General features: G+C 30.5%; 2 protein-coding genes and 1 non-coding gene across 4 annotated transcripts; 2 read left to right on the forward strand and 1 right to left on the reverse strand.

Moving 5' to 3' along the window:
- The first annotated feature begins 1,209 nt into the window (after positions 1–1,209).
- Positions 1,210–2,754, forward strand: LOC145185737 (carbonyl reductase [NADPH] 1-like). Of its 2 annotated transcripts, none has more exons than XM_090079858.1 (3): positions 1,210–1,349; positions 1,703–2,223; positions 2,355–2,754. In XM_090079858.1, the coding sequence occupies exons 2-3, from the start codon at positions 1,725–1,727 to the stop codon at positions 2,702–2,704; spliced, it is 849 nt and encodes a 282-aa protein (XP_089935984.1). In that variant the 5' UTR covers positions 1,210–1,349; positions 1,703–1,724; the 3' UTR covers positions 2,705–2,754. The 2 variants fall into 2 exon arrangements, with proteins under 2 accessions (XP_089935984.1, XP_089935986.1); XM_090079860.1 differs by having other exon boundaries at positions 1,251–1,388.
- A 3,190-nt stretch (positions 2,755–5,944) lies between these two features.
- On the forward strand, positions 5,945–6,017 carry Trnar-acg (transfer RNA arginine (anticodon ACG)). Its single transcript has one exon. It is a non-coding gene; the product is annotated as a tRNA-Arg (tRNA).
- A 591-nt stretch (positions 6,018–6,608) lies between these two features.
- On the reverse strand, positions 6,609–8,148 carry LOC149892503 (protein ZBED11-like). Its single transcript, XM_090078134.1, has 5 exons — positions 7,959–8,148; positions 7,789–7,877; positions 7,645–7,737; positions 7,362–7,488; positions 6,609–7,123 (listed from the first exon to the last, which is right to left on the reverse strand). Exons 1-5 carry the CDS (start codon positions 8,146–8,148, stop codon positions 6,609–6,611), a joined length of 1,014 nt encoding a protein of 337 aa, XP_089934260.1.
- Positions 8,149–12,848: the final 4,700 nt, after the last annotated feature.

Consider the following 12,848-nt stretch of genomic DNA (forward strand, 5'->3'; position numbering starts at 1 on the left):
ACTTAATGCAACCTTTTCTTTATAAACAAGAATACAAGTCTTTGTAGCACTTGCTAATCAGCATAATCCTTAAATCTTGGTTCACACTTAACGACATACTGTAATAAGACAGATGCATAATAAGTACAGTGGAAACAAGAGAGTGAGAAACTCTTACATTCTGCAAAAGTTTACATTTCTCAAATATACTTTCGTTACAAGAATATTTCGATCTTTTTGTTAAACTTTTTTTGTACATTTGCAAAAATTAGCGCAACTTTTTTCCTATTTTCAAAATGTAAATTAAATATGATGACTGCTTTTGACATTTCCATTTTCTTTTTGCAATTAGGTAATTTATAAAATCTTAAAAAGCAATAGTGTACTCGAAGAATTATGAAGTTTAGCTGAAAAGCTGTTCCTATTATATATTCTCTGTGGGGACTGAAAATACATTTAAAAAATTTTTAAAACAAATTATAGTGCTAGAACTTGACTTTTTCAAGAGAAGGCAAGTTTATGACCTTTTTAAATCAAAACTTCGGCAAACTCAAAGTAAAATAAATGTGCTAAAAATTTTTTTGTTAAATTAGAACAAAGATAAAAATAAAAATCTTGTTTTTCATGGATTTTTAAACCTTTTTGTTTTTTCCGTGAAACAAAGAGAATATTTTGAAAATTGATTTTAGCCTTTATTTGAAGTGAGAAAATTTTGGATCAGTTTAATTTTGCGCTCAAGGCCATCATTTACCACAATAATGTTTTTAAGTAATATTGTGAAATGCTTAAACTGATCATTGTAAGCAAGGTCTATATCCTTCACCATTTTCAACATCTGTTTTAATGATATCAAAATTTTCTTATCTTTAACAGATAATCAATGTTTCTCAGAGTGTAAAACTACTAGTTGTGGAGTCAAGTACCATGTGTGCCTTCCTAAGGTCTGGATTAAAGCTGCTTGTCCTACTTTGATGTCAATCTTTCTAACGGCATACAGAGTTTTGACAAACACCAATAAAACTTTTCCAAAACTTCATATTAGAGTCATATGTTATGTTTAAAACAATCACTAGTGAATACAATTTTACACCAATACATACACCCAAAGACCTGAAAAAAAATTTTTTTAAAATTCTTCTAATCTATTAGGCCAAAACTGGCTTAAAAAAATTCCCCATATACACTATCCAGTTATATTTTAAGATCACTGATTCGGCCTCTTACAAAATTGTCACATGATTGGTTGCACCTAATTTACTATCATAAAATTGTGCAACTTTACACCAACTTTAATAACATACCTTTATCGAACGGAAAATCTTGGCTGATCACTTGTCAAATTGACAAGCTCCATAAAACAAGTAGTGGAGGTTAGCATCAAATATCGTTTTTGAAATTCTCTTTAAAATGTAAATTTATTTTTATCATTTAGTGTTTGTCACTTAGTGTAAATCTTTTTAATTAGGAAAATTTATGAATATAAAAAGTTGGAACTCATGTGCTTTAACACATAAATTTTAAAAAAAGTCAAGAAGTGAAGATAATCGATTTAGATTGTGCTTGTGTATTTCAAGTACAAATAATGTCAGGTTTTCTATTCTGTTTTATAATTGATAAGCAACTCAACCAAGATTTAGAGCACACAAACCTTATCTTTTACTAAAATTGTGTGTATATAATAATTGTTAGGCTAACTATTACTTAATAATAATCTGTTTTAAAGATACACCAAAGTTAAAAGCAAGATGTCAAGTTGCCGTGTTTTTGTTGTGACTGGATCAAATAAAGGTATTGGCAAATCTATTGTGAAATTACTCTTGCAAGATAAAGAAGAAAAAATAGTATACTTAACATCAAGAAATAAGGAACTGGGACTTAAAGCTGTTCAAGATTTAGCTGTATTAAATTTACATGCTGAATATCATCAGCTTGATATCACAGATCAAAACAGTATCAATTCCTTACGTGATCATTTATTTTCAAAGCATGGGGGCTTAGATGTTCTGGTTAATAATGCAGCTATTGCTTATAAACATTCAAGTGATGCTCCATTTTCAGAGCAAGCAGAAGTTACAATCAATGCAAACTTCTTTGGTACACTCTGGGTTTGTGAAAGTCTATTTCCAATTTTAAAACCTAATGCTAGAGTTGTTCATGTATCTAGCTTAGCAAGTGAATATACTTTCCAAAGGTTGTCTGATAGTCGTAAACAGGAATTTAAAGATGAAAGTCTTACTATTGATGGTAAGTTTATTTGTAAGTAGTTTCAAAATGTAACTCTCTAAATTTACTTTTCTTTTGCTTTAAAAATTTCAAAGAATAAAGTTTTTCTTTTTAAAGAAATCAAACTTTAATTTATTAAAGGTTTTTTTAAGGTTTGAAGCGGCTACTTTTATTGTTTGTGGAACATGCAAAAAACGATTTGTTAGCTGAAAATGGATGGCCTAAGAGTGCATACGGAATGTCTAAAGTTGGTATTTCTTTTTTGACACAACTTCAGCAGAGGGAATTCGACAAGAATCCAGAATTAAACATTATTGTAAATTCTTGTTGTCCTGGCCTTGTTGACACTGACATGACTGGTGGAGCGTATCCTAACATGATTACACCTGATGAAGGTGCTGATACACCTACTTATCTTGCTTTACTTCCTCCTGGAGAAAAATCTGTGTCAAAAGGTAGTTTTCATAAGCTAAGAAAGGTTGTACCCTATCCACCTTCATAATAAGAAAAGTATTGATAAATTTGTATTAAAGTGCTAAAATACTACAGAAACATGAAGTTTTTCCTTTTCAGAATTATACCAATATAGCAGTCCATTGACTCTCTGGAACTAAGTACTTCCCAAGTAGTTAATTACTAGTTTAAAATACTTCCCCGGTCTTTTTAGGTTTATAAATATGTACACCCTCATAAAAGTACTCCCATGAAGAGGACTTATTATCAGGCTAATATTTGTCCCAGTCAATCTATTGCAAATAATTCAAATTTTTGATTATTGCTTTAAGTAAAATATGAATTTGCTATTTAAATGAGTCTGTAAGCTTCATTAATCAAAGTTTTAATTGAAAATTCAAATAGTTAAATAAATGTTTCCAATTTATGTTTAAATTAATTTTATTTGAATAGAATTAAATCTCCATTTACCAGTTACGGAAGCATTTCATATAAAAGAAAACAATCTTTATCACAGAAAACTTCTCCTTACAAAATCTAAATTCTCCTTACAAAATCTAAATTCTCCTTACAAAATCTAAATTTTTATACAAATAGAATTTAGTGAAAAAAGTCTGCGCGGTTTAATTAACGTGCAGATTTTTATCCTTAAATCTTATTTGTATTTTAAATTGAAAGCAAGAAGAGGGAAGTTTCACAATATGTAAATCCACAATTAACCAGCAGTTAGCAAACCTCCCTCCCTTTCTCCCCCCCCCCCCCTCCCAAAAAAAAAAAAAAAAGAATTTAAAACCATTTTTTTTGATTTAGAACATCTAACTATAGTCCATAGACGAAGAAACTATTAGTCGTTTTTAAGTTTTAAAGGGGCTCTGGAATGTCGGGTAATTAAAGTTTGCAATTTTGTTTAAAAATACTGACAAACGATACAATTGAATTAACTCTGAAAATTATATTTGTGTCATCAGCATAGTGGCCGAGAGAAATTTCGGGCCCTGGGGAAGTTATCTAAAGGGGCCCCTCATTATGATCATATATATACTCAGGACTAATAGAAGCGTGCTCTGGTCACTGAAAATTAAAAATAAAAGTTAAATCTTTTAAAAGTCAAAACTATTTAAATCTTTTAATCATTTTAAAAAATTGTTTGTACACACACAGGGCCCCGGCAATCTTCCCCCACCCCCACCCCTCTCGGCGGCCATGGTCATCAGTATCGCATTTTTACGTATAATGTCGATTAAAATGTATGAAAAGTAAAAAAAAATGTATAAATAATATTAAAAATAAAATCTTGTTTTTTTAGTATAGTATTTTTGGGCAAAAAAAAAACCCTTAAAATTTTCATATTTTTTTAATTGATCATATAATTCAATCCCAGAGCCTAAAAAAGCTGGTAAAAGCCTCACCTGAGACCAATTGCAAACTGATCCTTAATATGTCTGCTTTATGCTTTAAGGGCAAAGACTGTTTTGTAATGAAAGAGTTTTGGATACCACGATTATTCCGTCAGGTCGATGGCAAACAAGCGGATTTGAAATTTTACAGGAGAGCGATAGCAAAGCTTGATTTTAAATAGAAGAAATCAACAGAAAATTTTGTGAAATAACAAAAATTATTTGGTATGTAAGGAAAAAATTACACTTTCTAAATTTTGTCAGAGCACAAATCACAGATGATACATATCAAAAACTCAATTTTGCGAAAATGCTAGATTCCGCTAAGTCTATAGTGATCGCGTTAAGGTGAGTTTCCACTCATCCGTTTTTGCTACGGGAAAGGGAAAGGGAAGGGAAAATTAATCACGTGAGCGTGCGGAATTTGTAATTTAATTTTGAAAGTAAATCACTGCGCATGCTCAAATGATTAGTTTTCCCATCCCTTTCCCTTTCCCGAAGCAAAAACGGATGAATGGAAACTCACCTTTATATTGTAGATAAATTTGTGTTAATTATTACGCACACAAGTGTGCTGATTGCTTACAAAATTATGTACACAAATGTATTAAGTATTTCATAAACGTTTTATGTTTGTTTCCACCACTTGACAGCAAGTGAGTTTTTTTTGTGAAGGAGGCTGGGACCTAAATAGACTGTATAGTAAAATAGAATCGCAACGATTTCCTAAAGCATTTTTAAATAGAAACTACCACCAGTCACCTGTCACCACTAGTTACCAGAAGAAAAACTAATAACTAAAAACAAATTTGATATTGCCGCAAAAAACACGTTTATTTTTAGCGATACATTTAGCGATGTATTTTGAAGATATCGAAGCAGAAGCTAAAGCAAGCTGCTTCGCAAAAGGACATAAAATAATAAGAAGCAGATGATTCAGTATGGTAGATAATTAATATGATGGGTTTTACTTATTGATAAAGTTGACTTACAGTCGTTTGATACGTCCAAGGGTGTCTGCAGCCCAACGGATAATGTTTTTAGCATGGAATTTTTAATTAACTTTTAATTAAAAAAGCTTATTTTACTTTTAATCGTTTATTTTTTAAGGTTATAAAAATATGCACTTTGTTTCCGTAAATCAGCAAAACTAAAATACCTGTAATGGTTAAAAAGATAAAATATCTCAGTCTAAATTTGACGTTCAAAGGCTAGAAGATGGATGTAAAGACTTTTAGACTTCCTACTTTTCGTTTTGTTTTTATATTACATATCAGTTGTATCAATATTTAATTATGCTACACACCAATCTTTTGATGTAAAGGACTGTAAGTATAAACTGACTGTATACTGGAAGTGAAATTGATATGTTATTATAAATAAGACCTGGCGGTATTCCGTTGACTACTGCTGTACCACCAAGTAAAATTGAATATCGATGAGAATTTTAATCTTTGCACCTTCGAATGTCAGTTAAACAATAGGTGAATATTTTTGCCTCATCAGAATCAACTTTGCCTGATAGGATTCCTGCGGTAGCATATAATAAATGCATAGAACCTTCAGCAAAAAAGCAAAGATAGTGCGCAATAAAGGATAGATCGTTGTGGTACCAATTTCTCCAAAATTTGAGCTGACTGTGTTGAGTGTCGAATAGAAATTCAACGTAGTACAAAGTTTTGCTGAAGTCCGTACACCGAGAATATCAAAACATGGTATTTTTCTCTGACGTTACCAAATTCTCATGAGAATATTACATTTTTAATAATTCCTTCCGCAATCATTTTCATTATATTTATTTTAATGTACGAGTAGAAATACTGCCAGGACTTAATTATAAAAAATTAAGTCTAACTTAAAACTTATTTTATATACTCTACGTAATGAGTATAGGCCCTGTGGCCCAATGGATAAGGCATCTGACTACGAATCAGGGGATTCCAGGTTCGAGTCCTGGCAGGGTCGCGTTTCCACATTGTTTTTTCAATGTTGTCAGTTTTTTTTCAATGATTGTTTATGTAATACTTAGTATTTCTAGATCAATATTATAGCTATTTAATTTTTTAAGACTTTTTTTTATCTTTCATTGTGATAAAGAATAAACGAATCTTTGATTTTTTTTTAAAGAAAATTACACTCTTTACCCTCAACATTTAGAATTCGTTGAATTTTTCAAGCTAACTAAGCTTCAAATTCAGATTTAATTGGAATTATTACCACCGTTCCAAATATTATAGCCATCAATTCTTATTATTACTCAGCCTTTGTTCTAGATGGTTGATTTATTAATTGAACTCGTCATTTCGAAAAGGACACAAGTCCGTTAATTAAAACTTTTCAGGATCAACAAAAAATATGTTTCTTATCAAAAAAAGTCTACGGTGCTTATAAAACTAAATATAGGAGTAGATAAACAAAAAAACATAAAGAGTTTTTGTGAACTTTATTTATTAAAAAAAATAAAAAAAATAAATAAAATGGCTCAAAAAAGTGAAATTCGAAAAAAGTGTGACTTGTGCCCTTTTCGAAATGACGGGTTCAATTGTCCTTAAGCAATTACAGCAGTGGTTCCCAACCTTTTCTTACCCGTTCCCCAAATTGAAACCCTGCTGAAAACCCTGCTTTGCACAAATATGATGTTGAAAAAAGAATAAGGGCTTTAAGTGCAATTGTTGAACCCAATGGATATGAATTCCTCATTTTCAACCAGAAGTTATTTAATGGTGTTATTTTGAAGTGATCCTTAGCGGTGGTATCATTCTTTAACTCTATAAATTCTTCTTGTGCTTCCTCATTCACATTTTTCACATCACAGGAAAATGGTGATATAATTACTTCACTGCTCAAAAGGTTCACATCTGGAAAATAGTTACCAAATTCATTAATCAAATTATCTAGCTGACAAAGTATTTCTATCTTTATAACTTCGGGAAGCATGTTATTTCCAATTACAATATTTAAATTTTGAAACATTATCAAATTTCCATTATTACTTCTAGTCTTATACAGATTGAGCTTTTCAATAAATGCCTTTAGTTTATCCAAGTGTGCAATGACATTAGCATTTTTGCCTTAAAGTTGCAAATTTAACTTGTTAAAATGACCCACAATGTCCAAAAGATAAGCAGTTATTATTTCAAAATTGTCAAATTCAAAATATTCTACCAGTCCACTTGTCATTTGACATAAAAATTCTTTCACTTCATTTCTAATCCACATTCCAAATGTTGTGTGGTTCAAAATGGAAACGAGTGTACAGGCTCTCTAAATTGTTGTAAAACAAATCAACTTGAATAAAACAGTGTATACCAACTACATTTGGAGCAATCTCTTTTACCCTAGTCTGCAATCCAGACTTACAACCCATCATGGCAGGAGCTCCATCAGTAGTAATTCCTAACAAATATTTCCATTGTAATTGATTGTCATTGAAAAACTATTTCATAATTTCCATAATATCAGCTGCTTTTGTTATTGTTTCAAGGAAAGCTTTTGTTATTGTTTCAAGGAAAGAAGAGAACAAAAATTCTTCTTTGAATTTATTATTGTAAATATATCTACAAAATACAATTAATTAGGCCACTGCACTTACATTTGTGGACTCATCCAACTGAATAGAAAAATATGGTGATCCTTTAATTTCATTAATAACATTTTCTTTAATAATTGATGAAATGTCAGTTAGCTTTCATTTGACTGTATTACATGATAAAGATATATTATCTATCTTCTTTACAGCTTCTTCTCCAAATAATAATCTAACAATTTCTTTTGTACATGGAAGTATAACTTCTTCAGTCAATGTCTGAGCTTTTTTCTTCTGTGCTATTATATATTAAACCTTGTAAGATGCTTCTACTATATTCTGTTGAGTTTGGTGAATAACCCCAGTTTTATCCGACTTACATCTATTCAGTGATTCAAATTTTCTTTTGAAAAAATCAGAATCTTTTGTTCGAAGATCAGGATGGCACTTATTCAAGTGAATAGCAAGCTTTGAGGGTTTCATAGAGTCATTTCCTAGTACTTTATAACAAATAATACAATGTGGGTAGCAAATGGTTTCTTTTAGCATGTAGGTAAAACCATATTTCATATATTCATCTGAAATGACCTTTTTTTACTTTTAGACATCTAAAGAATTTAAAAAATAATATAAAATAATGTAATATATTAACTCGAGATTTGTATGATTCATTTGAGAGTAGTATATTCTCGACTATTCAAATAAAATAATTCAAATTACTTTCTTTCAAACCAATTAGTTAGGAAAAATATTTTTACCATAAGATAAGATAATTTTATATAGCATTTAAAATTTACAGATGTAAGAATAATATAAAGTAATTATTGTTTCATTGTGGTCCGCAAGTCATAGACAGTTAAGGTGGTAGACTGCTAAAAAAAAAATTTTAAAATCTGACATTATTCCAATTGATTTTCTCATTTTAAACACAATAAATAGGATTAAAAAATAAAAAAAAATTTCTTTTTTTTTTCCTCTTTCTAATTTTTGGGCAAATTTAAGTGTTTTTAGGCCTAAAAAGTGCAAAGTTCTTGGAAAAGATATCTCAAAAAGTAAAATATATCAAGTCTCAAAATTTTACAGTTGTGTACCTTTTAAGTAGATAAATGTCCTGAGATAAACAAAAAATTTGAATCTTTTTCAATTTCGATGCACCATAAGCTTTTTCTATGCGTCTAAATTTAGGCCAAATTCCTGACCCCAAAACAGCCCAAAAAATTTAATTTTAATTTTTATCCAAAATTTCTTTATCTCAGGACATAAAGCTCATAAAAATGAACATCTGTACAAAATTTCAAATCAATTGGACAAATACAGCTCCCGCAATCTTATCCAGAATATGAAAAACTTTACAACAGAGAAAAATGCAAATAAAACTTTATATTTTGAAAATACAAATATATTAACACTTGAAAACAGGTTAACCCCCCCCCCCCTTTTCATATAATGTTCCTTCTTCATCATTGTGCTTATCATTAAACCCCTTCCTTGTTGCTCTAAGCTTTTTTCTTTGTTTTTTAAACTTTTCAGATGATTTTATGTCCATAAGCTTTTCACGTTTTTAGTAAAATGTCCTGGTAAAATTCCTAAACTGTGAAGAACATCTATCATAGAGTTAGAGTTATCATAGAGTTGTTTTAGAGTGTCATAGAGTGCTTTTAGACTTATTTCTTCTTTCTGCAGAACCCATGTTGATAGTATGCACTTTTATCGAGTTAATATATAGTAATAAACCAATTCAACAACGTTGTTCTTTCACACCATGTCATTTAAACATAGAAAAACAAAAAACAAAGAAGTAGCTATTGGTTTGAGTGCTTAGATTTTGTAAAATTTAGTTTAAATTGCCTTATTTTGACGTTGCTATGAGCGTTGCTAGGGGAAGCAAAATCACCCTACTAAGTTTAAACTGTTTTTTTAGGCCTTTTTATGTTTTTTTGTAAAATAATATGTATGTTTTTAAAAACAGCAATAGTTAAAGTTTTTAACTAATCAACTTTTGAAAAACTACTTTTTTCAATGTTTTTTAGCAGTCTACCACCTTAACGTTGAATTGGCTTACACAGATTTTTTGCAACATGTTGTCTAGCATGAATTACATTTTGAATTTAAGATTTATTTGTTTCTTTAAAACAGAGAAAAATATCAAAATTAAAATTCAATAACTCAAATTTATTTTGAATTTACAATTACCTTGTGGTCCTTTTCAAAAGTTTACAGACCCGCAGGGGTCCATGGACCACCGGTTGGGAACCACTGAATTACAGGATGCTGAATGCGAAAATGAAACTAATAAGTTTATCCTCCCCCTCTTCCCCTATTAAGTTTTAAACTATTTTTACATTATGTGTCATCTAATTTCCGAAGATTCATCTTAACTGATTATATGACACTCAGCACCGTCTAAAGGATCCCATGCTAACTTACTTATAGTGAATATATAGAGCCAAGAGCAGGCTCAAAGGAGGGAATGGTAGCTATCTGGTTGCTGTCACTCTTTTTTGTTTTTACTAAAATACTTCACTTGTTCTCTTGTTGATATTTTTATTCGCATTTTGAAACAACAGTTAGTTTATTAATAACCACCTAGTCATTCATGGTTGAAAGAAGAGGAAAATAGGTAATTTGATTAAGGCGTAATTTAGTTACGAGCTAAAAAACTAAAAAAGCCTCGACTCTTTTGTAAAGGTTTCCCTCTCCTTCCAGGCTATAAAACGGATCCTCCTCCTCAGTGTTATATCGATACTTCTATCACTATTTTATTACTTAAACGCAGTAATAAAATGTATAAAAGAATGAGAGCGTGTTTTTACTCTCCTTAGAAGGAAAAGCAGAAAATTTATTTAAGGACTAAATGGTCGTTAATGAAAAAACCCAAAAATCACTAAAAAAACACACACACACTCATACACACACACAGGCACGCGCACACATACCCAAGTACACATGACAGAAGACAAATTCATCTATTTCAACAATGCACCTTGCGCCGCCTATTGAATCCGGGTTTTTGAAGAAATATGAGACGCAAATATCTATGCAAAATTGATCCCAATCAACAATAGTGTTTTTGTTTCCATTTTTTAGCTCTTGTCTTTAATCGCTTATTGATAACCCTCGGTTTTTACCTAAACTTTTACCCCAAACATAAGTTAAGCCTAATATTTACCACAAATGTAGGTGGGATTTCTCAAAAAAATAGTCATTTCTTTTGTTGAACGTTCTTTTGCAGCGTTTTACTGGACATCTACAAATGACGTTATGATTGATCCATTCTTTACTTGCAGTGTGCAGGGCCCGCTACATACATTGTAATTCATACATTCAGCGAGTAAATCAAAAATTCTCACCAGCGAATTTTACCTTCTATATTGATTCTTTTATATTATATATCTTTATATCTTCTTCGAAAACCAACAATAAACGATTTTGACTCTCAGGTAAGTTTATGCTTTTTAACATTTGTTTTTAGTTATATATATAAACCTATTGCCTAAACATTGAATTAATCTGTTAATTTTTTATTCATTTTTAAATTTTTCATCGACTTAGAAATATTGCAGATATATACAGGTGTTAAAGCAAGGTTATTTTAGTAGCTTATTGCTTTCAATTTAAGCCATGACGGCTTTGTTTGATTTTTTAGCCCCCCCCCGCACAGTTAATCACCCGGTTGGAGTTTTTCATTGAGAGGTTAAATTGAAAGATTTTTTTTTTTAAAAAAAAAAACGTTACTGCTTTGGGATTAAATGAGCATTTTTTGAAAGTTAGAAATATAAATCAGTGGAGTTTAATTTGCTCTACAGTTATCTAAACTACATGAAGACCTGTTAAATTCCATCTCCAGTACGTGGCTGGTTCTTACGTTAGCAGGGTCTAGATCGGTATTTCGGGACAGAGTAACATCAAACAATTAACGTCAGCAGAAATAATGATTCATAAAAATATTTATAAGTTAACTTGTTCCTTTACAATTGACAATAAAAATGAAGCTGTTATTGTATGGCTAAATTCAATTTCTTCTTCCACAAGCATCTGCGGACCACTAAAACTTGTTTTCTTAAAAGCCACTAATTGTGTTAATGAAGAGGAAAACAGAAGCTATTCAGGTTTTAACAACTTTGTGTATGAAAGAGAAATTAGTATTACTTTTGAGTTGTTTTTAACAACTAACTTGATTGGTGGATGGCAAAATATGTAACAAACAGTTTTTGAATATCGACCTTCCCGTTGTGGATACAATTCTTTGAGTATTGGTTAAACGTGGGATACAGATTTAGTATAATGAGTTGGTAAGCAAAAGAGAAACCAAAAAGAAAACGGGTTTATGAGAATTAAAGTTAGGAATGAGTTGGGAATATTTGTAAACCAACCAAAGCTTGCATCCACAAAAATACTGATAACCCTGACCAAGTTTTTTTTTTCTGAAACATGAAAATTTCTGCATAGATAGTTTGGGTGGACGAAAATTTAATAAAAGAATTAATTGTAGTTATTAATTACGACAAATTTAAAAAATATACTACAAAAACTGAAAAAAATTGCCTAAATATTAAAAAAATTGAATGCTTTGAAAATACAAATGGATGTCTTGAAAATACAAAATTTGATGTTTTAAAAAAGCTCAATGTTAATAATGTTATTTAGTTCGCGGACACTTTTAAAAAAATTTTAGAAACCTGCATTCAGACGTTTTATATTTTAAAATTTTATCATTTTTTTAACATGGTATTCATTAATGTAAACTTCATCCACTTTAATTACTAAGTTAACAATATTTAATAATATTTAACAATTCTATCATCAAAAGTACAGATATTCCAACAATTATGAGTCGTTGAAATATTTGTACTTTTGAGCGTCGTACATAGTTAAATAAAGTTTGTTTCTAATGGTTTTCGTTGGGATTTAAAGCGGGTTTGATTGATTTTCTCATAAAGAAAGTTTTAAATTGATTTGGCCGTATGGGATCATTATCTTGTTAAAAGTCCATCGCGAAGGGAATACGGCGAAAATCTTCCTCCAATGGAGTAATCTGATCCTCCATAATTTTACAATAAACATTTTTCCACCTCTATGCTGAACCGTATCTCATAAATTTGGAGTTTAATCTCTGTCCTAACTGTGTTTTTCTGGTTTTTGTACCATCTGAAATAAATATATCAGTTACGGCGAGACTCATTACAACCTTCTTACATGAGAAAGGGTCTGCGTTACTGACTTTTTTAGGCTTGGTGACCTTGCCGAGATTACCGAGCTTGACCAGCTCA

Source organism: Hydra viridissima, unplaced genomic scaffold (genome assembly GCF_058129835.1).
Source record: "Hydra viridissima isolate aposymbiotic clone 2 unplaced genomic scaffold, HvirCarnegie_v1 scaffold_2, whole genome shotgun sequence".
In the NCBI taxonomy this organism is placed as follows: domain Eukaryota; kingdom Metazoa; phylum Cnidaria; class Hydrozoa; order Anthoathecata; family Hydridae; genus Hydra; species Hydra viridissima.